Below are 22,500 nucleotides of genomic sequence, written 5' to 3'. Positions count from 1 at the left end.
ACACACGCACATACACCACGACCCTCGTCTCGATTCCCCCCTCTACGTTAAAACATTTAGTCAAAACTTGACTAAATGTAAAAAAGAGAGAGAGAGAGAGAGAGAGAGAGAGAGAGAGAGAGAGAGAGAGAGAGAGAGAGAGAGAGAGAGAGAGAGAGAGAGAGAGAGATGATTAAATGACAGTTTCTGAGCTCAAGTGGCCCTAGATTGCAGCATTTTGCTTCCTTGAAAAAAAAAAATTCCGGGGGAGCATGCCCCCGGATTCCCCTAGCATGTTCTAGCGCTTTGCGCCCTCAATTCAGGCGCTTCGCGCCTTCAAGTTTGTGCAAAAAAGTTTGGGTGTCCACCCCCCCCCCCTTCCTTAAGATCCTGGATCCGCCCTTGTAGGGCACTTTTTTTTGTCACCCAACACCGTCAAGCCCCACCCCTCTCGCTGTCACTCACACACACATTACATTAATATTACATTAATATTCAACACTGAATCAAGCTCCACCCCTTCACTTTCATTCACTGTCTTCAGCAAGACATGACAAGCTTTTTAGAGCAGTTAGACCCCGCCCCCATGTCCACGGATGACAAGTTTTTTAGTGCAGTTAGACCCCGCCCCCATGTCCACGGATGACAAGCTTTTTAGAGCAGTTAGACCCCGCCCCCATGTCCACGGATGACAAGCTTTTTAGAGCAGTTAGACCCCGCCCCCATGTCCACGGATGACAAGCTTTTTGGTGCAGTTAGACCCCGCCCCCATGTCCACGGATGACAAGCTTTTTAGTGCAGTTAGACCCCGCCCCCATGTCCACGGATGACAAGCTTTTTAGTGCAGTTAGACCCCGCCCCCATGTCCACGGATGACAAGCTTTTTAGTGCAGTTAGACCCCGCCCCCATGTCCACGGATGACAAGCTTTTTAGTGCAGTTAGACCCCGCCCCCATGTCCACGGATGACAAGTGCATTCATTTTCAACACAGTACAAAGCCCCAACCCCTCGCTGTCACTCACTGTCTTCAGCAGACATGACGATTTCTTCAGTGAAGTTAGGTCCACCCCCATGCCCGCACAAAGAATAAACAGCACATTAATATTCAACACTGAACCCAGCCCCACCCCACCCCCGCTGTCACTCACTACCTTCAGCAGACATGACGATCTCCTCAGTGAAGTTAGGCCCCGCCCCCATGCCATTACAAAGGCTGAATAGTACGTTTATATTCAACACTGAATCAAGCCCCACCACCTCGCTGCTACGCAATGTCTTCAGCAGACACGATCTCTTCAGTGCAGTTAGGCCCCGCCCCCATAAAGGATTGATAGCATATCATCAATGATCAATTCTGAATCAAACTTCACCCCCTCGCTGTCACTCACTGTCTTCAGGAAGACATGGCAATTTCTTCAGCAAAGTTTGGTCCGCCCCCATGCCCGCACAAATGATAAATAGCACATTAATATTCAACACTGAATCAAGCCCCACCCCCTCGCTGTCACTCACTGTCTTCAGCAGACAAGACGATCTCCTCAGTGGAGTTAGGCCCCGCCCCCATGTCGTTGACAGCCTGCACCTTGACGTCATACTGTGTGTAGAAATAGTCCTCCCCCACCACCTGGTGAAACCAGACGAACCCGTACCGGTCAGGCTTGTCGCCGTAGATCTTATTCTTGGTCTAAAACACAGCATCATATTATATAAAATTATCAAATCTAGCATCAAGTTATCAAAATTACTAAATCTAGCATCACATTTTCAAATTATTCAATAAGACATCACATTAGGCCTATATCAAATTATTAAATCTCGCATCAAGTAATCGAATTATCAAATCTAGCATCACATTATCAAATTATTCAACAAGGCATCAAATTATTAAACTATTAAACATAGCATCACTTTATCAAATCATTAAATCTAGCATCAAGTATTCGAATTACTAAATCAAGCACCAAGGTATCAAACTATGAAACAAAGCATCACATTTATTATATCAAATTATTAAATCTAGCATCAAGTGATTGTGTTTCCATTTATTTAAAGTTTATTTGTTTTTAATGTGTATTGTTGCTGTTATTAAGATTATTATATTTAAGATTGATTTAAGGCACTTATGTTGTGTATTGTTGCTGTTATTAAGATTATCATATTTAAGATTGTAAGGCGCTCAGAACTATTTTAGGATTTGCGCCCTATAAATACCCTTATTATTATTACTAAGTTATCAAATTATTAAATTTAGCATCACATTGTCAAATTATTCAACAAGGCATCACATTATCATATTATTAAAAAGCATCACATTATCACATTACTAAAGATATTGTTAAGTGATCAAACATAGCATCAAACATCCACTGTTTCTCCCCTAAAACCCGAAGTCAAATAAACATACCATTCAAATCATATGCGCCGAGAGAGTGATCAACAGTCACGTAACGTGTGACTAATACAATTCAAGGGTGCATGATAACTCCAGTCATTTCTGATGACCACTATTTTACACAAAATAAACACACTTGTCCAACGGCTAGCTAACTCTTCTTCGCTAACCACACTCATGAGATTCCTCGTGTTTGTGGCAATGATTTGCAGCTAGATCGTGTACAAGGTATTTACTTCAAAGGGACAGTATTTTGTGTACGCAAACAGATAGGCAAGGTACAAGGTATTTATTTCAAAGGGACAGTATTTCGAGTGCGGAAACAGATCCCCGTTTCATAGCGGCGAGATGGCTAGATTTTGGCGAGAATAGCTCGGTAAGAGCGTTTCTTGAGGACTTTTGCCGTGAGGAAGGCGAGAATTTGGCGAGACAAGACAAGCCTCTCGCTGGGGGTGCTCGCGCATGAAAACAATAAAAGGCACTCTTTCTCGTGAAAACGTTTGACGCCCCATCTCAGATCTGACCAAGCATCCACCTGGAATAAGACAATCCCTCCACTTGGCCACACATCAATCAATGAACACCCAGACTGCTTGCAGAATTTTTGGTTGAATATATTTCTTAACAAGAAGAGCAAACGCTCGATCGAGTCACTTTCGCAGTTCTGAATATTATATGAGGCATCAGATGGACAGGAAGAAATTGTTATTCACAACACAATACAGATGTAAATAATTTGATGTAAAGAATAATCCTATAAAGTTTGAATCAAATCCGATGAATAGTTTCAGAGATATGATATTTCAATTTTTTTCCTTCAAGACATACCTGTGACCTTGAAAAAGGTCAAAGGTCACCAAAGCAGACGTCGAAGTGTAGAGGTCACTGGGAGTCACGTTCACATAAAATTTGAGCCCGGTCACTTTTATAGTTTCCGAGAAAAGCCCAACGTTAAGTTGTGTGTTGCCGAACAGAAAAGGCTAGTTATCTCCCTTGTTTTTCTGATAACGTTCGTAAAAGGCTACAGATGTAAATACTTTGATGTAAAGAATAATCCTACAAAGTTTCAATCACATCCGATGAACTTTGTCAAAGATATAAAATGTCTAATTTTTCCTTTGACGCTGACCTGTGACCTTGAAAAAGGTCAAAGGTCAACGAAACCATCGTTAAAGTGTAGAGGTCATTGGAGGTCACGACTAAACAAAATATGAGCCGGATCGCTTTGATAGTTTCCGAGAAAAGTCCAACGTTAAGGTGGTGTCTACGGACGGCCGGCCGGCCGGCCGGCCGGACGGCCGGCCGGACGGCCGGCCGGACGGCCGGCCGGACAGACTAACACTGACCGATTACATAGAGTCACTTTTTCTCAAGTGACTCAAAAATAGTGACTTTTACGAAAATTAATAAGTTAATTAAAAAAAGTCCAACTGTGCACAAAGAGCCCCCAGGGAGTTAATTGTTGGTATGTGAGTGACGAAGTGGAGGGATGGTCCTTTCCCATGGGAAATCCTTGCCCGATCTCAGATGGTGAGCCACACTGTATTCACGAGAAGGAATGTGCCTGTTAGATGCCATGTTATTTCCGTGCGCGAGCACCCTTAGGTAGAGGCTTGCGGCAAAAGTCCTCAAGAAACGCTCTTAAGCTAGGATTCCATTCTTACGGCTGCGGTGCGGCTCCGGCGACGGCAGCGGCGACGGCAATTTGAAAAACATTGATGAAAGAAGGGATGACCCCATTCACACGGGTGCGGTACGGCGACGGCGACGGCGACGGCCCGGCGTGCGTGCGTTTTTTCAAGAAAGCTCCATGTAGCTTTCTGGACTGCCGTCGCCGGACGCCGTCTGGTATTTTGTGGGCGCGTCTCTTTTCCCGCGTTTTTCTGAGAGCCTCATTGGCGGGAAGAGAACATATCCGGACGACGTCGCCGTTATATACGGTTCACGACGATGCGTTTTTCTCACCAGAGCCGGATGCCGTTGCCGTCGCCGTCGCCGGAGCCGCACAGGAGCCGTAAGAATGGAATCCTACCAGCTATTCTCGCCAAAATCTCCCCGCTATGAAACGGGGATCTGTTTCCGCACACAAAATACTGTACCTTTGAAATAAATACCTTGTACACGATCTAGCTGGAAATAATTGCCACAAACACGAGGAAGCTCATGAGTGTGGTTAGCGAAGTAGAGTTAGCTAGCCGTTTAACTGGCGTTTTGTGCCAATACTGACCCCTCTCCACATGTCATCCGGGTTACGGTGCATTCTCCAGAATACCTTGTAGTACAGCCCGTACCCCCCGTGGTTTTCTGGCGCCAGAGGCTGGAACAGGCACAACATCATTAAAACAGAATTGTAGGCTATTGGAACGTTGAATTATTGTGTACACGTGTGTGTGTGTGTGTGTGTGTGTGTGTGTGTGCGTGCGTGCGTGCGTGTGTGTGTGTGTGTGTGTGTGTGTGTGTGTGTGTGTGCGAGTGTGTGTGTGTGTGTTTTTTGTTTGTTTGTGTGTGTGTGTTTGTGTGCGTGTATGTGTGTGTGTGTGTGTGTGTGTGCGAGTGTGTGTGTGTGTTTGTTTGTGTGTGTGTGTGTGTGTTTGTGTGTGTGTATGTGTGTGTGTGTGTGCGAGTGTGTGTGTGTGTGTGTGTGTGTGTGTGTGTTTTTGTTTGTGTGTGTGTGTGTGTTTGTGTGTGTGTGTATATGTGTGTGTGTGTGTGTGTGTGTGCGAGTGTGTGTGTGTGTGTGTGTGTGTGTGCGAGTGTGTGTGTGTGTGTGTGTGTGTGTGTGTGTGTGTGCGCGAGTGTGTGTGTGTGTGTGTTTGTTTGTGTGTGTGTGTGTGTGTGTGTGTATGTGTGTGTGTGTGTGGGTGTTTGTGTGTGTGTGCGAGTGTGTTTGTGTGTATGTATGTGTGTGTGTGTGCGCGAGTGTGTTTGTGTGTATGTATGTGTGTGTGCGCGTGCGTTTGTGTGTATGTATGTGTGTGTGCGCGAGTGTGTTCAAGTTGTGTGTATGTATGTGTGTGTGCGCGAGTGTGTGTGTGTGTGCGTGCGTGCGTGCGTGTGAGTGTGCGTGCCTGTGTGAGTGAGAGAAGAAGAACAAGAAGAAGAAAGCACTGACCAGCCACCAAACCCTCAGCATGCCCACAGAGCCGCCTCCGCCTGACACAAACTCCGGTGCATGGATAGGAGCGGCGTCTTCCAGCTTAATGGAAGCTGTCCACAAACAAAGCATCGCCGATTTTGAGATAAATTCATGTTTTGGATGTGATAGGGTGGAGTGGAAGGGGGGAAATAGGCCAGGAAGCATAAATGAGACGCCAAGACAGAGGTTGCGATAACGTGACTTTTACTTAACGTACACCAGAAGCAAACACCAGAAAGTTAACACCAGAAAGTTAACACCAGAAATATAAACTATGAAACCAGAAATATAAACTATGAGTTCTGGTATCAACCAGAAATATTTAAAAAGTAATTATTCTGGTAGTAACCAGAAATAGACCCTATGAGTTCTGGTATCAACCAGAAAGCAGTGTAAAGAAGAAGGCAAGATTCTCCTCAGTGAGCACACGTAAAAGGAACAGTAAACACAAGAGCACAGGTTTCGGAATTCAGTTACAACCACACGTCGACCGACACATATGAGCAGCACACAGCTCAGTATTACAAATCGCGTTCTCTCCTCTAGCCTAAATGTTCAGCCTTTTAAAGGCTGGCCACTTCCGATAGCCAATAGGGAGGCTACCTAGGTGTCAGACAACGGGGGGCGTCGTCTTAAGATTTCCTGCCAAATGAAAGGGATCGTTAAAGAGGCAGAAATCGTTACAGAGGTGTCAAGCACCGGAAATATTACGCACACCGGATAAGGCTCATTAGATTACAACCAGTTACAAAGAAGGGAGAGAGGGGTAAGAGACTAAAACCTCCAAGCCACCCTGTCAAAAGAAATGACACCCACTTTGACAAAACGCCGTCCAACGATACCCAGACAGTCTGGCGGCATATTACATAACGACCACCTAAATCTGAGATAAGAGGTTAGAAATGCATCCGGTCGGGGTCTTCCCTACGATAGTAAACACACAATAATCTTAGCGGGAGACACAACTTGGGTCAGGGGAAGATAATAGACAGGGGAGGCAACTGGGTCGGGCAGGAGATAATTACACAAAAAGACTGGATACGCCACTTGACTACATGTATCATTAGTGTTTGTCTGTCTGTCTAATTAAAAGACCAGTGGGTTGACGTACTATAAATAAAAATTTTAATGTAACGTTTTGTTTTGTCAATAACAAACGTTCCAATAACCTACAAATCGTGTGGTTTGATTTACAAACGAAACAATCGAAGTTTATGCTCACTCACGCTGACACCTCTGCATACATTCACAAACACACATAGTATTCTCCCTCTTCTGGAGAAAGAGTGTCAGGTGCACTTTAAGCAGGATACTAGAACAAGATAACATTGGCAAACCTCACTGAAAAGAAGGCCCCACCCCGGGTACACAACTAAAAACAACGCAGCATAATAATCTCCCTCTTTTGAGACTTAGATTGTTCAGAGTTTCTGATGACGTCAGTACAATCAGCTCCATTCCACAACCTTAAGATCTGTTCCCTGTTTCTCTGACGCGAGAATTGGCCAGTGAACCGAGCGGGGCGAGGAAGTAACGTTTCTTGGGCAAATCTTGCCGCGAGGAACGCTAGGATTTGGCGAGAAAGTACCGTTTTTTGGGCAAATCTCGCTGCGAGGAACGCTAGGATTTGGCGAGGAAGTGCCGTTTCTTGGGCAAATCTCGCTGCGAGGAACGCTAGGATTTGGCGAGGAAGTACCGTTTTTTGGGCAAATCTCGCTGCGAGGAACGCTAGGATTTGGCGAGGAAGTGCCGTTTCTTGGGCAAATCTCGCTGCGAGGAACGCTAGGATTTGGCGAGGAAGTACCGTTTTTTGGGCAAATATCGCCGCGAGGAACGCTAGGATTTGGCGAGACAAGGCAAGCTTGCCTTGGAGGTGCTCGCTACGCGAGAAAAAAAAGGCCGCCGCACCGCTGCCAACCCGATTGGCTGTTCATGACCGTTTACCGACAAGTGTAGACCACCTTTTAGGTATCAACCAATGGTGTTTAATTCTTGCATAGCTAGCAATCAAACCGTTTCATATTCACTCTCGCTGTCTTGCTTAGCGAAAGGCTAGCCGCAAGCCATTCTCGCGTGAAAGAAACGGGGGACTGATCTGCTAAGATAATTTTCATGATGTCTTTGTTTGTTTGTTTGTTCGTTCATGGGCTGAAACTCCCACGGCTTTTACGTGTATGACCGTTTTTACCCCGCCATTTAGGCAGCCATACGCCGCTTTCGGAGGAAGCATGCTGGGTATTTTCGTGTTTCTATAACCCACCGAACTCTGACATGGATTACAGGATATTTTTCGTGCGCACTTGGTCTTGTGCTTGCGTGTGCACACGGGGGTGTTCGGACACCGAGGAGAGTCTGCACACAGAGTTGACTCTGAGAAATAAATCTCTCGCCGAACGTGGGGACGAACTCACGCTGACAGCGGCCAACTGGCTACAAATCCAGCGCGCTACGGACTGAGCTACATCCCCGCCCCTCATGATGTCTTAAAAAGCAAATTGTACAACACCCCCCCCCCTTTTAAGACCTCAAACAATCAGAGAAAATCAGGCCTTAAAAAAGGAGGGCGTCTTAAAATGGGGGAAAATCTACAGAGGCAATGAACAGAAAAATAAAAAAATCAAGGTCTTAAAAAGGAGGGCGTCTTAAAATGGGGGAAAAATCTACAGAGGCAATGAACAGAAAAATAAACAAGTCGCGTAAGGCGAAATTACTACATTTAGTCAAGCTGTGGAACTCAAAGAATGAAACTGAACGTAGTCCGCCGCTAGTGCAAAAGGCAGTGAAAGTGACGAGCCTGTTTGGCGCGGTAGCGGTTGCGCTGTGCTTCATAGCACGCTTTACTGTACCTCTCTGGGCGTGTTTTTAATCCAAACATATCATATCTATATTTGGAATCAGGAACCGACAAGGAATAAGATGAAATTGTTTTTAAATCGATTTCGGAAATTTTATTTTGATAATAATTTTTATATTTTTAATTTCCAGAGCTTGTTTTTAATCCAAATATAACATATTTATATGTTTTTGGAATCAGAACATGATAAAGAATAAGATGAACGTAAATTTGGATCGTTTTATAAAAATTGTTTTTTTTTTAACAATTTTCAGATTTTTAATGACCAAAGTCATTAATTAATTTTTAAGCCACCAAGCTGAAATGCAATACCGAAGTCCGGCCTTCGTCGAAGATTGCTTGGCCAAAATTTCAATCAATTTGATTGAAAAATGAGGGTGTGACAGTGCCGCCTCAACTTTTACAAAAAGCCGGATATGACGTCATCAAAGACATTTATCGAAAAATTGAAAAAAAAGTTCGGGGATATCATTCCCAGGAACTCTCATGTCAAATTTCATAAAGATTGGTCCAGTAGTTTAGTCTGAATCGCTCTACACACACACACACAGACAGACAGACAGACACACACACACATACATACACCACACCCTCGTCTCGATTCCCCCTCTACGTTAAAACATTTAGTCAAAACTTGACTAAATGTAAAAATCAAGGTCTTAAAAAGGAGGGCGTCTTAAAATGGGGGAAAATCTACAGAGGCAATGAACAGAAAAATAAAAAATCAAGGTCTTAAAAAGGAGGGCGTCTTAAAATGGGGGAAAATCTACAGAGGCAATGAACAGAAAAATAAAAAATCAAGGTCTTAAAAAGGAGGGCGTCTTAAAATGGGGGAAAATCTACAGAGGTTATGAACAGAAAAATAAAAAATCAGGCCTTAAAAAGGAGGGAGTCTTAAAGGCAAGTTCCACTGTATACCTGAAGCGACACTGGGCTCCCCATAGCCAAATGTAGGGCTGGACGCCGTAACCCTGAACTGATAGCGCGTGCCTGGAGACAGTGTGTTGGCCTGGATGATGTACCGCTGCCAGTCCGCCTCTTCTGAAAACGTCGTCGTATAGGCGGAGATGGCTGGAATAAATGTTTTGATGTTAACAATTACTAATTCGATTTTGTAAGTGATAACATTTTAAAAAAATGTTTAACAAAATTGGTACTCACCAACACAAAAACAGCACAAGCAAAGTAGAATGTTCGCATATGAAGACTTCTTCAGGACAACGATTAATCTTAAAATGAGTTTCTTAATTATGTCACTTCCAAGATAAAATGCAGTCCCATAGTCCGGACCGGATCAACAGATATATTTCACCAAATATTCAAGTAATTCTATCAAAAAATGCGGTCACCACAGTGCTGCCTCAACACATTTTTGAAGCCGGATATCACGTCATCAGAAATGTATCAAACTTGAACAAAACCCTTGTGGGGATATTCTTCTCCTGCGTTCTCCTGTGGGGATATAATCTGTGAGAATTCACATGTAAAGTTTTATCGACATATATCCGGTACTTTTCCGGGAAGTGCTCTGCACACGCACACACCCAAACACACCCCATCACCACCACTTCCCCCACCCCCACCCCCCCCCCCCCACACACACACACACACGCACACACGCACACACCCAAACACACACACACTCACACACACCCCATCACCACCACTTCCCCCACCCCCACCCCCCCCCCCACACACACACACACGCACACACGCACACACCCAAACACACACACACTCACACACACCCCATCACCACCACTTCCCCCACCCACACCCCCCCCACACACACACACACGCACACACCCAAACACACACACACTCACACACACCCCATCACCACCACTTCCCCCACCCCCACCCCCCCCCACACACACACGCACACACCCAAACACTCACACACACCCCATCACCACCACTTCCCCCACCCCCACCCCCCCCCCCCACACACACACACGCACACACCCAAACACACACACACTCACACACACCCCATCACCACCACTTCCCCCACCCCCACCCCCCCCCACACACACACACACGCACACACGCACACACCCAAACACACACCGTGACACTCACACACACACACACACCCCATCACCACCACTTCCCCCACCCCCCCCCCCCACACACACACACACACACACCGTCACCTCGTCTCGATTCCAAGTCTACCTGAAAACATTCAGTCAAAGCTTGACAAAATGTAAAAAGCACTCACAATCGACGAGGACCCGCCATTGTGGGTTGTAGTTGCTGCTGAAATGGATGCGGTACAAGCTAGTGATCTCCCCGTGCTCCGCCTGGGGACCCATCTGCCACCACAGCGTCACCTCCGTCCCCACGTGACTGTGCACGTGCACACCGCCAGGCGCGTCGGGGGGACCTGGTGGACACAAAACGATACAATACAATACTGTACAGTACAGTACAGTACAGTACAATACAATACAATTCAATACGATACGATACAATACAATACAATGTAATAAAGTACAGTACAGTACAGTACATCTGCCACCACAGCGTCACCTCCGTCCCCAGCGCGTCGGGGGGACCTGGGGGACACAATACGATACAATACAATACGATACGATACGATACGATACGATACGATACGATACGACGCGATGCGATACGATACGATACGATACGATACGATACGATACGATACGATACAATACAATACAATGTAATAAAGTACAGTACAGTACAGTACATCTGCCACCACAGCGTCACCTCCGTCCCCAGCGCGTCGGGGGGACCTGGGGGACACAATACGATACAATACAATACGATACGATACGATACGACGCGATGCGATGCGATACGATACGATACGATACGATACGATACGATACAATACGTTACAATAGGATAGGATAGGATACGACGCAATGCGATGCGATACGATACGATACGATACGATACAATACAATACAATACAATACAATACCATACAATACAATACAATACAATACAATGCAATACAATACAATGCAATGCAATACGATACGATACAATACAATAAAATGCAATAAAGTACTGTACAGTACAGTAGGGGAGACCGGGGATAGTCGGCCCCCTTTTGCACTTAAACCAATGTGGAGACTAATTTAAAAGAGATAGAGAAACGATTTATGGTTTAAAATGAGCGTTAATATCTTGCTCAAATTTGTGATAAAAAAAAGTGGCCAAACTATTGTAATATTGTTTACAGTTTGGCTGCAAGCAGACCTAGTGACACAGGGTCCAACTTGCCCCGTGTCGGGGTAAGTTGGCCCTACGTATGGGGCAAGTTGGACCCTCACTTTCAGAATGTCAGAAATGATTCACGAGAGCACTCAGTTCAACGGGATTTATTAGACCGAAACAGAAATAAAAACAACATTATGTTTTGCATCGCAAAACTGAACAAAATGAATCAAAGGACAAAAAATTCTTTTCGTGTTGAGGACATCAGTACATGTCCAATAGTACGAGAACAGGTGACTCCTTTGAAGGTCTCACGTGATGCTTGAAATGTTCCAAGAACTTCGGGAAGTTCTCTTCCGTCATCCAACCAGACTTGTGTGCACTTCCCTTAGGTCCAGTAGGGGCTCCTGTGGGGAAATGGTCAGAGAACTTGACCCTTGGAAACACAAAAAATGGTGGAACTGAACGACCATCTGCAGATATTGCAGCACACAGGGTGACTAGTTGTCCCCTCTCTGATGACACCAATGATCCAACTTGTTTGGCACCAGTAGGTCCCACGACTTTGCGAGGCTTTTGGACTGTCACCACCCCCGTTTCGTCAACGTTCCAAATGTCCTTCGCCTCAAACTTGTACCTGTCGATTACAGTGCCCAACTTCTGAAAGAAGTCATCAATGTTTGCTCTAGCACGACCAATACTGGTAGCTTCAGGTGTTCTGATAGAAATACAGTCTTTATGTCTCTTCATGAAGCCTGAAAACCAGTCAGCCCCAGCACGTTCTTTCTCACTCCATAGGGATGTCAAATTGCTTTGCACACTGATATGCCAAGACACGGACCTCGATTGGGCACAATCCAAAATATATGTCACAAGCATCCTTCAGGTACTTGACCAGTGCCAACTCCTGTTCGTCAGTGAAGACCTGTCGGTGTCGGGTATACCCTAAAGGAAGACCTGCAACATTTGTCTCTCGCTGTGGGGCAGACAGGTTCTTAAATTTCAGAAGCTGGCGTCGGAGTGTTGTCTTTGGCACGTCGATAAGAGCAGCGATTTTCTTCACCCCATCTTCTGTGGTGTGGTAGTGATCTATCGCCCTGCGAATTACATCTGGCATGCATCCTCTGCTGGTCTTTCTTTCATATGTTCTCACCATAGTGGAACCTACACAAATGCAAAAAATAAATCACCAAAGTGTCCCAGTGATTTGGCACGCACACAGGCTTTCTCTCTCTCTCTTTCACACACACACACACACACACACACACACACACACACACACACACACACACACACATCAATCTCCGGGTTATTTAAAAGAACAAATAAACACAAAAACAGTGTATTATCACGAAAAAAGAATATACACTATATGGGGCATGTTGGCCCTACCCCCCGGGGCAAGTCGGCCCCTGGATCCAACGTGCCCCATCACATGAGGACCAACTTACCCCAACACAGGAAATTTTATTTGGAGGGGTAGCAATAAACACTGACACTGGGCAGAGCAAAAGTATCACTTTCCAGTGAAACCGTTGATATACATGTTTTGTTCATATATGTTTTTGTCTGACTGATGCGATTCATTAGCGCTGAAATCTGATCCAAACAAATCTTTAACAAATTTACTCCAAATGATCAAAATCAGTTTTTTATCACTTACCTCCAATATCTGCATCAGATTGGCGCCATATTTTCTGTGCAGGACGGCGGGCAGTCGCGTGACGTAGTCACATGACCAAAATGTTTAAATACACCAAAGGAATCAAATAAAAGCCAATAGTCCAACTTACCCCGGGGGCCGACTATCCCCGGTCTCCCCTAGAGTACCGTACAGTACAATAGAGTAGAGTACCGTACAGTAGAGTACAAAACAGTACACTGCAATACATATATAGAATACTATATTGCTTGCATTGTGATTCCAGACTTACACAACTTTTTAAATAGTTTAAATTAGAAATGCGAGCCAAAGCGGGCCTTTCAATAGTTGAAAAAGCAACGGGTGTAAACCCTGGTATCACACAGCAAGCCGTGAAGCATTCTGTCTATCCAACATTCTGTATTTGTGTGCTTTCAGTCTCAAACTTCCCGGAGACGAAGTGTCCACGTTGACGCGTTTTCTTGACCCTCGATCTCTTCCAAAGCCTCGTGAAATATCTGACGTAAAAAATCTCCACTCTTAACCCACCAGGCGCAGCCGGGATTCGAACTCTCAACCTTCCGCTTGAGAGGACGGCGTCGTATCCACTTGGCCGTTGCGCCCACCACAGCATTAAACCAAAACTAACCCATCACTGTGAGATAGGCGTGAGCGTTGACGTTGTCGTAGACTGTGGTGGCTCGACACTCGTAGAATCCCTCGTGATCATACGTCGCGCCCACGATGTACAGGCCTTCCACACCGCCTTGGTATGCCTGTAACACACACACACACACACACACACACACACAAATAAATATACACACACACACACACACAGACACACACACACACAAACACACATATGTGTAGATTAATACACATAGATGCATATACCCACAGACAGCTAGAAAGAGATAAGATAATCAGGTAGACGGAAGTCCCCCCCCGCCCCCTCCAACCCACAAGACTTATAGCAGATGTCTTGCACACTTTTTTGGTTTGTTTTGAACACATACAGACAAACACATACAGACAAACACACACACACACACACACACACACATACACGCAAAACCCACCAAGTGGGTTCATAGCCGATAGTGCACTTGGACTACAACGGCACTGCGCGCAGTGTCTTTGTAGTGCGCTTGCACTACAACCGCACTGGCTGCAGTATCCGCTCCGGCATGGACGAATTTGACACTAAAAAAGGCATAAAATTTGACCTATTTCGTAGCCTATAGGGCACGGAATTTTGACGGAAAGAGTGTCATCATCTTGAATATGGCATTCTTTCCGTAAAAAAAAAAAAAAAATATTTTTTGCTAAAACTTGTTTTCTGAGTCGTTTGGAACCTGGTTGTTACGAATCAAGAATAAAACAACTGGGTTCCAAAATGTGGAACCCACTTGTTTTTTTAGCCCCAGTTGGTACTGTGTGAACATATACATAAACCCGGTTGGTGGGTTTTGCATGCTCACACACACACACACACACACACACACACACACACACACACACAAACCACACACAACCACCTGTCCTCACAATGCTCAAGCTAGGGTCGTTGTTAAAGTCGATGAGGTAGTTGTTGAAGTACCAGGCGTAGATGAGGTCTGTCCTGTTGACGGCATAGGACGCCTGACAGGGCAGGAAAGCCGTGCTGTTCTGGTGCACCTGTGTGTTGCTCGGCCGTTGGAACAGTGTCGTTCGAGCTGAAACATGGGTATAGGCAAGCTTCACACACAGATACATTTCTTTCAATACCAATACTTTAACCTGTCTTTTTTGTGTGTGTGTGTGTATTCTTTTGTTGAAACATGGGTATAGGCAAGCTTCACACGCAGATACATTTCTTTCAATACCAATACTTTAATCTTTCTTGTTTGTGTGTGTATTCTTTTGTTGAAACATGGGTATAGGCAAGCTTCACACACAGATACATTTCTTTCAATACCAATACTTTAATCTTTCTTGTTTGTGTGTGTATTCTTTTGTTGAAACATGGGTATAGGCAAGCTTCACACACAGATACATTTCTTTCAATACCAATACTTTAATCTTTCTTGTTTGTGTGTGTATTCTTTTGTTGAAACATGGGTATAGGCAAGCTTCACACACAGATACATTTCTTTCAATACCAATACTTTAATCTTTCTTGTTTGTGTGTGTATTCTTTTGTTGAAACATGGGAAAAGGCAAGCTTCACACACAGATACATTTCTTTCGATACCAATAATTTAACCTGTCTTGTTTTGTGTGTATTCAATCGTTGGAACGTTAGAAATCTATTTGTTTCAGATTTCTTCCCAAACCCGCGAACAACCAAACGAAAAAGAAACTAAACAACGAACAAAGAAAAAAAAGTCTCTTACAATGAACTCTAAGTTACCACACGGACTTGAACATTCACACGGACACACACACATACAGACACACACAGACACAGAGTGACAAACAGACAGACAGACAGACAGACATACAGGCATGCAGACAGACAGACAGACAGACAGACAGACAGACAGACACACAGACACACACACACACGCACGCACACGCACTGACTCACATACACAAAACATACAGAAACGGAACACACACACACACACACACACACACACACACACACACACACACACACACACACACATCTACATTACCCCCCCCCCCAACACCCACACATACTCACTTAGCACAGTGAGACGGCCACTGGACTGAGCGGTACCCAGGCTGTTCTCAGCTTTACACGTGTAGACGCCGTTGTCACCGGTCGACAGGCCTTGCAGAACCAGGGTGCCATTGGGAAACGTCTAGCAAGGAAAGCAGTTATTCATGTTGGACATATATATATGTGGACCTTCTTCTTTCATCTTTTTTTGCTTCAGTGAGCTGCAACTATAAAGTGCACTTATTTTTACACGAGTAGGCTTTGATGTGTATGGCCGATCCGCCATATAAGCTGGTAACCTCACAGTTATTCATGTTTGACATATGTGCATCTTCTTCTTTTATCTTTTACAGCGTTAGTGAGCTGCAACTCCAAAGTGCACTCCTGTGGGCTTTTACTCAGAGAATATATGCATACTAAACACGTACACACTGATGGACAACATGACATATGCCTGATCACATGCAATGCTCGTTGTATAGTGGAGCTGTTACGCTCATTGGTTTCATACGGTACGAAGCAATATTGCACTATAGAGGGCCCCAAAGGGTTTAAAATCGTGATCGTGATTGGCGTTTTTTGACCTTTCTGTGACCGTGATTGCCGAAATTTCCATTTCTGTGATCGTGATGGGACTTTGCCCGTGATCCGTGATGACAAAAAAATCAAGTCTCGTGATCGTGATCGTCATTTGTTTTCGTGATCGTGATGGGCATTATTGCAAAGCATTTTATTTTCAACGTACATTTTTCAGGGCCGGACTACCGGGGGGGTTATGGGGGTTGCGCAACCCCCCCCCTAGCCTAAACATGTACCTTACTTATTTAATTTTTTTTTATTATTGCTTATTTTATGCCGTTTCATGCAAGGAGCGACCATTTTCCTATCTCAGAATATGACCTACCCGTCAGCTTCAGGGGGCTTCGCCCCCTGACCCCCACAACGAGGGGGGGTGGGGGTGGGTTCTAGGGTTTCCGGACCCCCCCCCCAGCCAAAAAATAAAAATATTGAATGAGGTATGCATTTCTTTATTTTACATTGAGTTTCCATTTTTGGGGTATTAATCAGTGACAAAATCTGCTGCCTGAAACTGGTAATGATCATCCTCAGAATGCACCAGATTGCACCATTTTGCATCCTTTTTTTCAAAATTTTCCGGGGGGGCATGCCCCCGGACCCCCCTAGCAAGCTAGGCGCTTCGCGCCATCGGCTCGGCGCTTCGCGCCTTCACACCCATATCTTCACAATATACTTTTGAAAAAAACCAGTCATAAAATGAACTGATCCGCCCCTGCCGCCAGGGAGGACATCCCCCTGGGCCACCACTGGCAACCCCCCCCTCCTCTTCGCCTAGTCCGGCCCTGTTTTTCACAGCTGTATCACTCTAAGATCCTCTATTCGTCAAGGTGTTTGTGATCGTGAAAACAAAAATCAAGGTAACTGTGATCGTGAAAGCTAAAATTTCCCTTCCCGTGATCGTGATGATACACCCCCCTTTGGGGCCCTCACTATACTGAGGCCTGGGATCCCCTGTTCTGCACCTGGAGTATTCTCAAACAAACTTGTCGTATTTTCAGAAATATGAGTGAACTCCACACAGCATTTGAACGTCCATTATGCAAACATGCTTTGCACTCGTCAGTTGCACTGTGAAGTAAGTTTACCAATGCATTAAAAACAGATGGCGATGCTCCTTTAAATGTTTAATGACCAAAAATGTAATTATTGATCAAAAGTTATAAAGTTATCTTTCATCATCAAAATAAACGGTGCCCCAATAAATATACAGGAATGACAATACGTGTGTAACTTTGAGTGTGTGGAACTCTGATGAGTTTGTGAAAAAAAGTAGTCTAGGATTTGTTTTGGTCGTATTTTTTTGCCACCGACCGTTCTGATCGTATTTTATACATTTAAGCGTAGAAAATACGGCGAAATCATATGGGTTCCCAGGTCTGTATACTGCATTCATAGAGAACAAACCCACTGATGGTCACCATGACGTACCTGAGCCCGACCAGACGTCCCTAGGGGAGAACCATTTCTCTCCCACGTGATGGTTGGTTGTGGCGCCGCTTCGGGCCTACAGAACACCGTCAGGTTTCCGCCCACTGACCCCATAATGCTGCTCTCTATCGGCTCCTTATCGAAGGTCGGGGCGAAAGCTGTGCAAAAAACAAGTGATGAAGAAACGTATGCACCTAGATAAACAATGAACTTGGACTTATGTGCATCAATCAATCATACGAAAAACAATGCCCAACGCTTTTCCTAGTAAACGCAACGCTGCCTGCAAGGCCCGAGACAGGACGGGCACTCGAGGCACCATTGTGTCAACAGATTAGCAGCACCGGGTGCTCTAAATGTCCGCCTCTGCGACGCTGTGACCTTTGAGTTCTACATTCCCACACTCATTAGTGATGAACAATTTCTTAAACAAAAAGAAAACACACCAGTAACCAGGTTAGGTACGTTTATATCTATAATCAATATTTCGGCACGTTACTGCCTTCTACGGGATGGTAAGCTTATCAATTTCTTAATCTAGCCTGACATAACGTTTGTATCAGCATTTTTGCAAACCCCACTAATACGTGATTCGCCTGATTAACAATTAAAAAAAAAAAACACGCAATGTTATCGAAACGCGTAATCTATGACAAAACAAAACGTTATAATTATTACTTTTCCGGTGATTATGAATTTTGAACGTTGACAGTATATTTTGGAAAGGTAAGGAATTAAAAGGTATTACTGTTTTATGGATAGTAGGAAATTTATTAATTAAAATTGTTTTCCAATTAATCACAACAAGCAGTCAGGGTGTTTAGTTTTGGTATGTGATCGATTGGAGGGATGGTCTTATCCCATGGACAAAAAAGTCTGGCCAAATCTGAGACGGTGATCCGAACAGTTCACACGACAAGGAGTATGCCTTGAAACAACGAAAACAGATGTACGCTGGGTAATGCTGAAGGTTAGCGTTGTAAATTCATAGCTCTTAATCCAGTGGCATTATTGACTTTTTGTTGTTGATACAAGTCCCTTTAATCAGACCAAAGAATATTTCTCGTGAAATTAATTGACGAATTCAGCTCCAAAATCATGCATAATTATTTAATTTAGTCATTTGATCGACGAAAATAACGAGAAAATGCATACGAAATATCGACAGAGTTGTCCTCCATCTTTCGCAAAATGGCTGTGACGATGTTTTCCTTCTAAAGGCCATGCAAACGAAAGGTATCTGTACAGTTCATTCCGTTACTTCAAAGGTATCTGTACAGTTCATTCCGTTACTTCAAAGGTATCTGTACAGTTCATTCCGTTACTTCAAAGGTATCTGTACAGTTCATTCCGTTACTTCAAAGGTATCTGTACAGTTCATTCCGTTACTTCAAAGGTATCTGTACAGTTCATTCCGTTACTTCAAAGGTATCTGTACAGTTCATTCCGTTACTTCAAAGGTAGGCCTATCTAAAACAACTTGGTATGCTTCCAAGGGCAGGTTCTGCAAAATGAAAGGCTTACCTTGCAGTAGATCAGTTCTGAGCTATGAATTTACAACGCTAAAGTTCAACATTCTTCTTCTTCTTCCGTAGAGGACTGGGTTCTTGCGAACGTCTCAGAGTCCTGCGGTTGAGTCACTGTTACCGAGAGTGGCCAGCTCCGGCAAACAGGGAGATTAGAAAGGTGGGGAGGTTAAAACTATGCACAGGGGAGAGTGTGTTCAAGGGGCTCTCATGCCCGACTGCAGGAGACTGCTGCCGAGACGGGAGTGAAACGATTCCAGGGAGGGGGCCGATGATATTAATGTTGGTAACTTATTCCATTATGGCACATTGATAAGCTTACTCACACAAGACCCTGATCTGTGCAATGCTGATCATTGTGCCGTGGTCGTTGGTGGCCACACACTCGTACATCCCGCTGTGTTTGTCTGGGTCGGCACTGTTGATCGTCAGGACATTGTTCTGCACCTGGACACACAACACAGTACATTGTTATGTACATAGACACACAACACAGCACATTGTTATGTACCTAGACACACAACACAGCACATTGTTATGTACCTAGACACACAACACAGCACATTGTTATGTACCTAGACACACAACACAGCACATTGTTATGTACCTAGACACACAACACAGCACATTGTTATGTACCTAGACACACAACACAGCACATTGTTATGTACCTAGACACACAACACAGCACATTGTTATGTACATAGACACACAACACAGCACATTGTTATGTACCTAGACACACAACACAGCACATTGTTATGTACCTAGACACACAACACAGCACATTGTTATGTACCTAGACACACAACACAGCACATTGTTATGTACCTAGACACACAACACAGCACATTGTTATGCACCTAGACACACAACACAGCACATTGTTATGTACCTAGACACACAACACAGCACATTGTTATGCACCTAGACACACAACACAGCACATTGTTATGTACCTAGACACACAACACAGCACATTGTTATGTACCTAGACACACAACACAGCACATTGTTATGTACCGAGACACACAATACAGCACATTGTTATGTACCTAGACGCACAACACAGCACATTGTTATGCACCTAGACACACAACACAGCACATTGTTATGTACCTAGACACACAACACAGCACATTGTTATGCACCTAGACACACAACACAGCACATTGTTATGTACCTAGACACACAACACAGCACATTGTTATGCACCTAGACACACAACACAGCACATTGTTATGTACATAGACACACAACACAGCACATTGTTATGTACCTAGACACACAACACAGCACATTGTTATGCACCTAGACACACAACACAGCACATTGTTATGCACCTAGACACACAACACAGCACATTGTTATGCACCTGGACACACAACACAGCACATTGTTATGCACCTAGACACACAACACAGCACATTGTTATGTACCTAGACACACAACACAGCACATTGTTATGCACCTAGACACACAACACAGCACATTGTTATGTACCTAGACACACAACACAGCACATTGTTATGCACCTAGACACACAACACAGCACATTGTTATGCACCTAGACACACAACACAGCACATTGTTATGCACCTGGACACACAACACAGCACATTGTTATGCACCTAGACACACAACACAGCACATTGTTATGCACCTAGCCACACAAAACAGCACATTGTTATGTACCTGGACACACAACACAGCACAATGTTATGTACATAGACACACAACACAGCACATTGTTATGTACCTAGACACACAACACAACACATTGTTATGCACCTAGACACACAACACAGCACATTGATTGTTATGTGCCTAGACACACAACACAGCACATTGTTATGCACCTAGACACACAACACAGCACATTGTTATGTACCTAGACACACAACACAGCACATTGTTATGCACCTAGACACACAACACAGCACATTGTTATGTACCTAGACACACAACACAGCACATTGTTATGCACCTAGACACACAACACAGCACATTGTTATGTACCTAGACACACAACACAGCACATTGTTATGCACCTAGACACACAACACATCACATTGTTATGTACCTAGACACACAACACAGCACATTGTTATGTACCTAGACACACAACACAACACATTGTTATGCACCTGGACACACAACACAGCACATTGTTATGTGCCTGGACACACAACACAGCACATTGTTATGCACCTAGACACACAACACAGCACATTGTTATGTACCTGGACACACAACACAGCACATTGTTATGTACCTAGACACACAACACAGCACATTGTTATGTACCTGGACACACAACACAACACATTGTTATGCACCTAGACACACAACACAGCACATTGTTATGTACCTAGACACACAACACATCACATTGTTATGTACCTAGACACACAACACATCACATTGTTATGTACCTAGACACACAACACAGCACATTGTTATGCACCTAGACACACAACACAGCACATTGTTATGCACCTAGACACACAACACAGCACATTGTTATGTACCTAGACACACAACACAGCACATTGTTATGTACCTAGACACACAACACAGCACATTGTTATGTACCTAGACACACAACACAGCACATTGTTATGCACCTGGACACACAACACAACACCCCACACGTGTCACACACACGTGAACATAACAGGTGATGTTTTATGTCAGGTACTAAACGCACACTGCCACAAAACAGCAATGCAGTGAAGTTACCATTCATGTATTTCGTCTTACTCACACATATGAGAGAGAGAGAGAGACAGACAGACAGACAGACAGACAGACAGACAGACAGACAGACAGACAGAAAGAACCACACATACAATCACAGACAAACAAACACCTACACATGAACACATATTACACCCACACATCACACCACACACACACCCGCACACACACCCACCCACCACACACACACATCCACACACACACCCACCACCACACACATCTACCCACCACACACAAACTTCAGCATCATGGAAGATGTTTGAGGCAAGTAGCTGACCGTCTCTGTACCAGACGTACTCGGCGCGAGGGATGGCCACTGCGTCACACACCCACA

General features: G+C 44.4%; 1 protein-coding gene across 1 annotated transcript in view; it reads right to left on the bottom strand.

Moving 5' to 3' along the window:
- The window catches only part of LOC138947079 (contactin-like), a 49,393-nt gene that overhangs the window by 7,863 nt on the left and 19,030 nt on the right, over nucleotides 1-22,500 (bottom strand). The window contains exons 14-23 of the mRNA XM_070318517.1: nucleotides 19,733-19,853; nucleotides 17,881-18,038; nucleotides 15,895-16,015; nucleotides 14,754-14,920; nucleotides 13,852-13,978; nucleotides 10,587-10,751; nucleotides 9,281-9,433; nucleotides 5,485-5,579; nucleotides 4,600-4,689; nucleotides 1,493-1,664 (exon numbers count right to left, since the gene is read on the bottom strand). Coding sequence (XP_070174618.1) covers nucleotides 1,493-1,664; nucleotides 4,600-4,689; nucleotides 5,485-5,579; nucleotides 9,281-9,433; nucleotides 10,587-10,751; nucleotides 13,852-13,978; nucleotides 14,754-14,920; nucleotides 15,895-16,015; nucleotides 17,881-18,038; nucleotides 19,733-19,853 — 1,369 coding nt within the window. The remainder of the gene's footprint in view (nucleotides 1-1,492; nucleotides 1,665-4,599; nucleotides 4,690-5,484; nucleotides 5,580-9,280; nucleotides 9,434-10,586; nucleotides 10,752-13,851; nucleotides 13,979-14,753; nucleotides 14,921-15,894; nucleotides 16,016-17,880; nucleotides 18,039-19,732; nucleotides 19,854-22,500) is intronic.

The sequence above is a fragment of the Littorina saxatilis genome, linkage group LG14 (assembly GCF_037325665.1).
Source record: "Littorina saxatilis isolate snail1 linkage group LG14, US_GU_Lsax_2.0, whole genome shotgun sequence".
NCBI classification, from domain to species: domain Eukaryota; kingdom Metazoa; phylum Mollusca; class Gastropoda; order Littorinimorpha; family Littorinidae; genus Littorina; species Littorina saxatilis.
The sequence above is the reverse complement of the archived record's forward strand: the minus strand, read 5'-3'. Positions and strand labels throughout refer to the sequence as shown.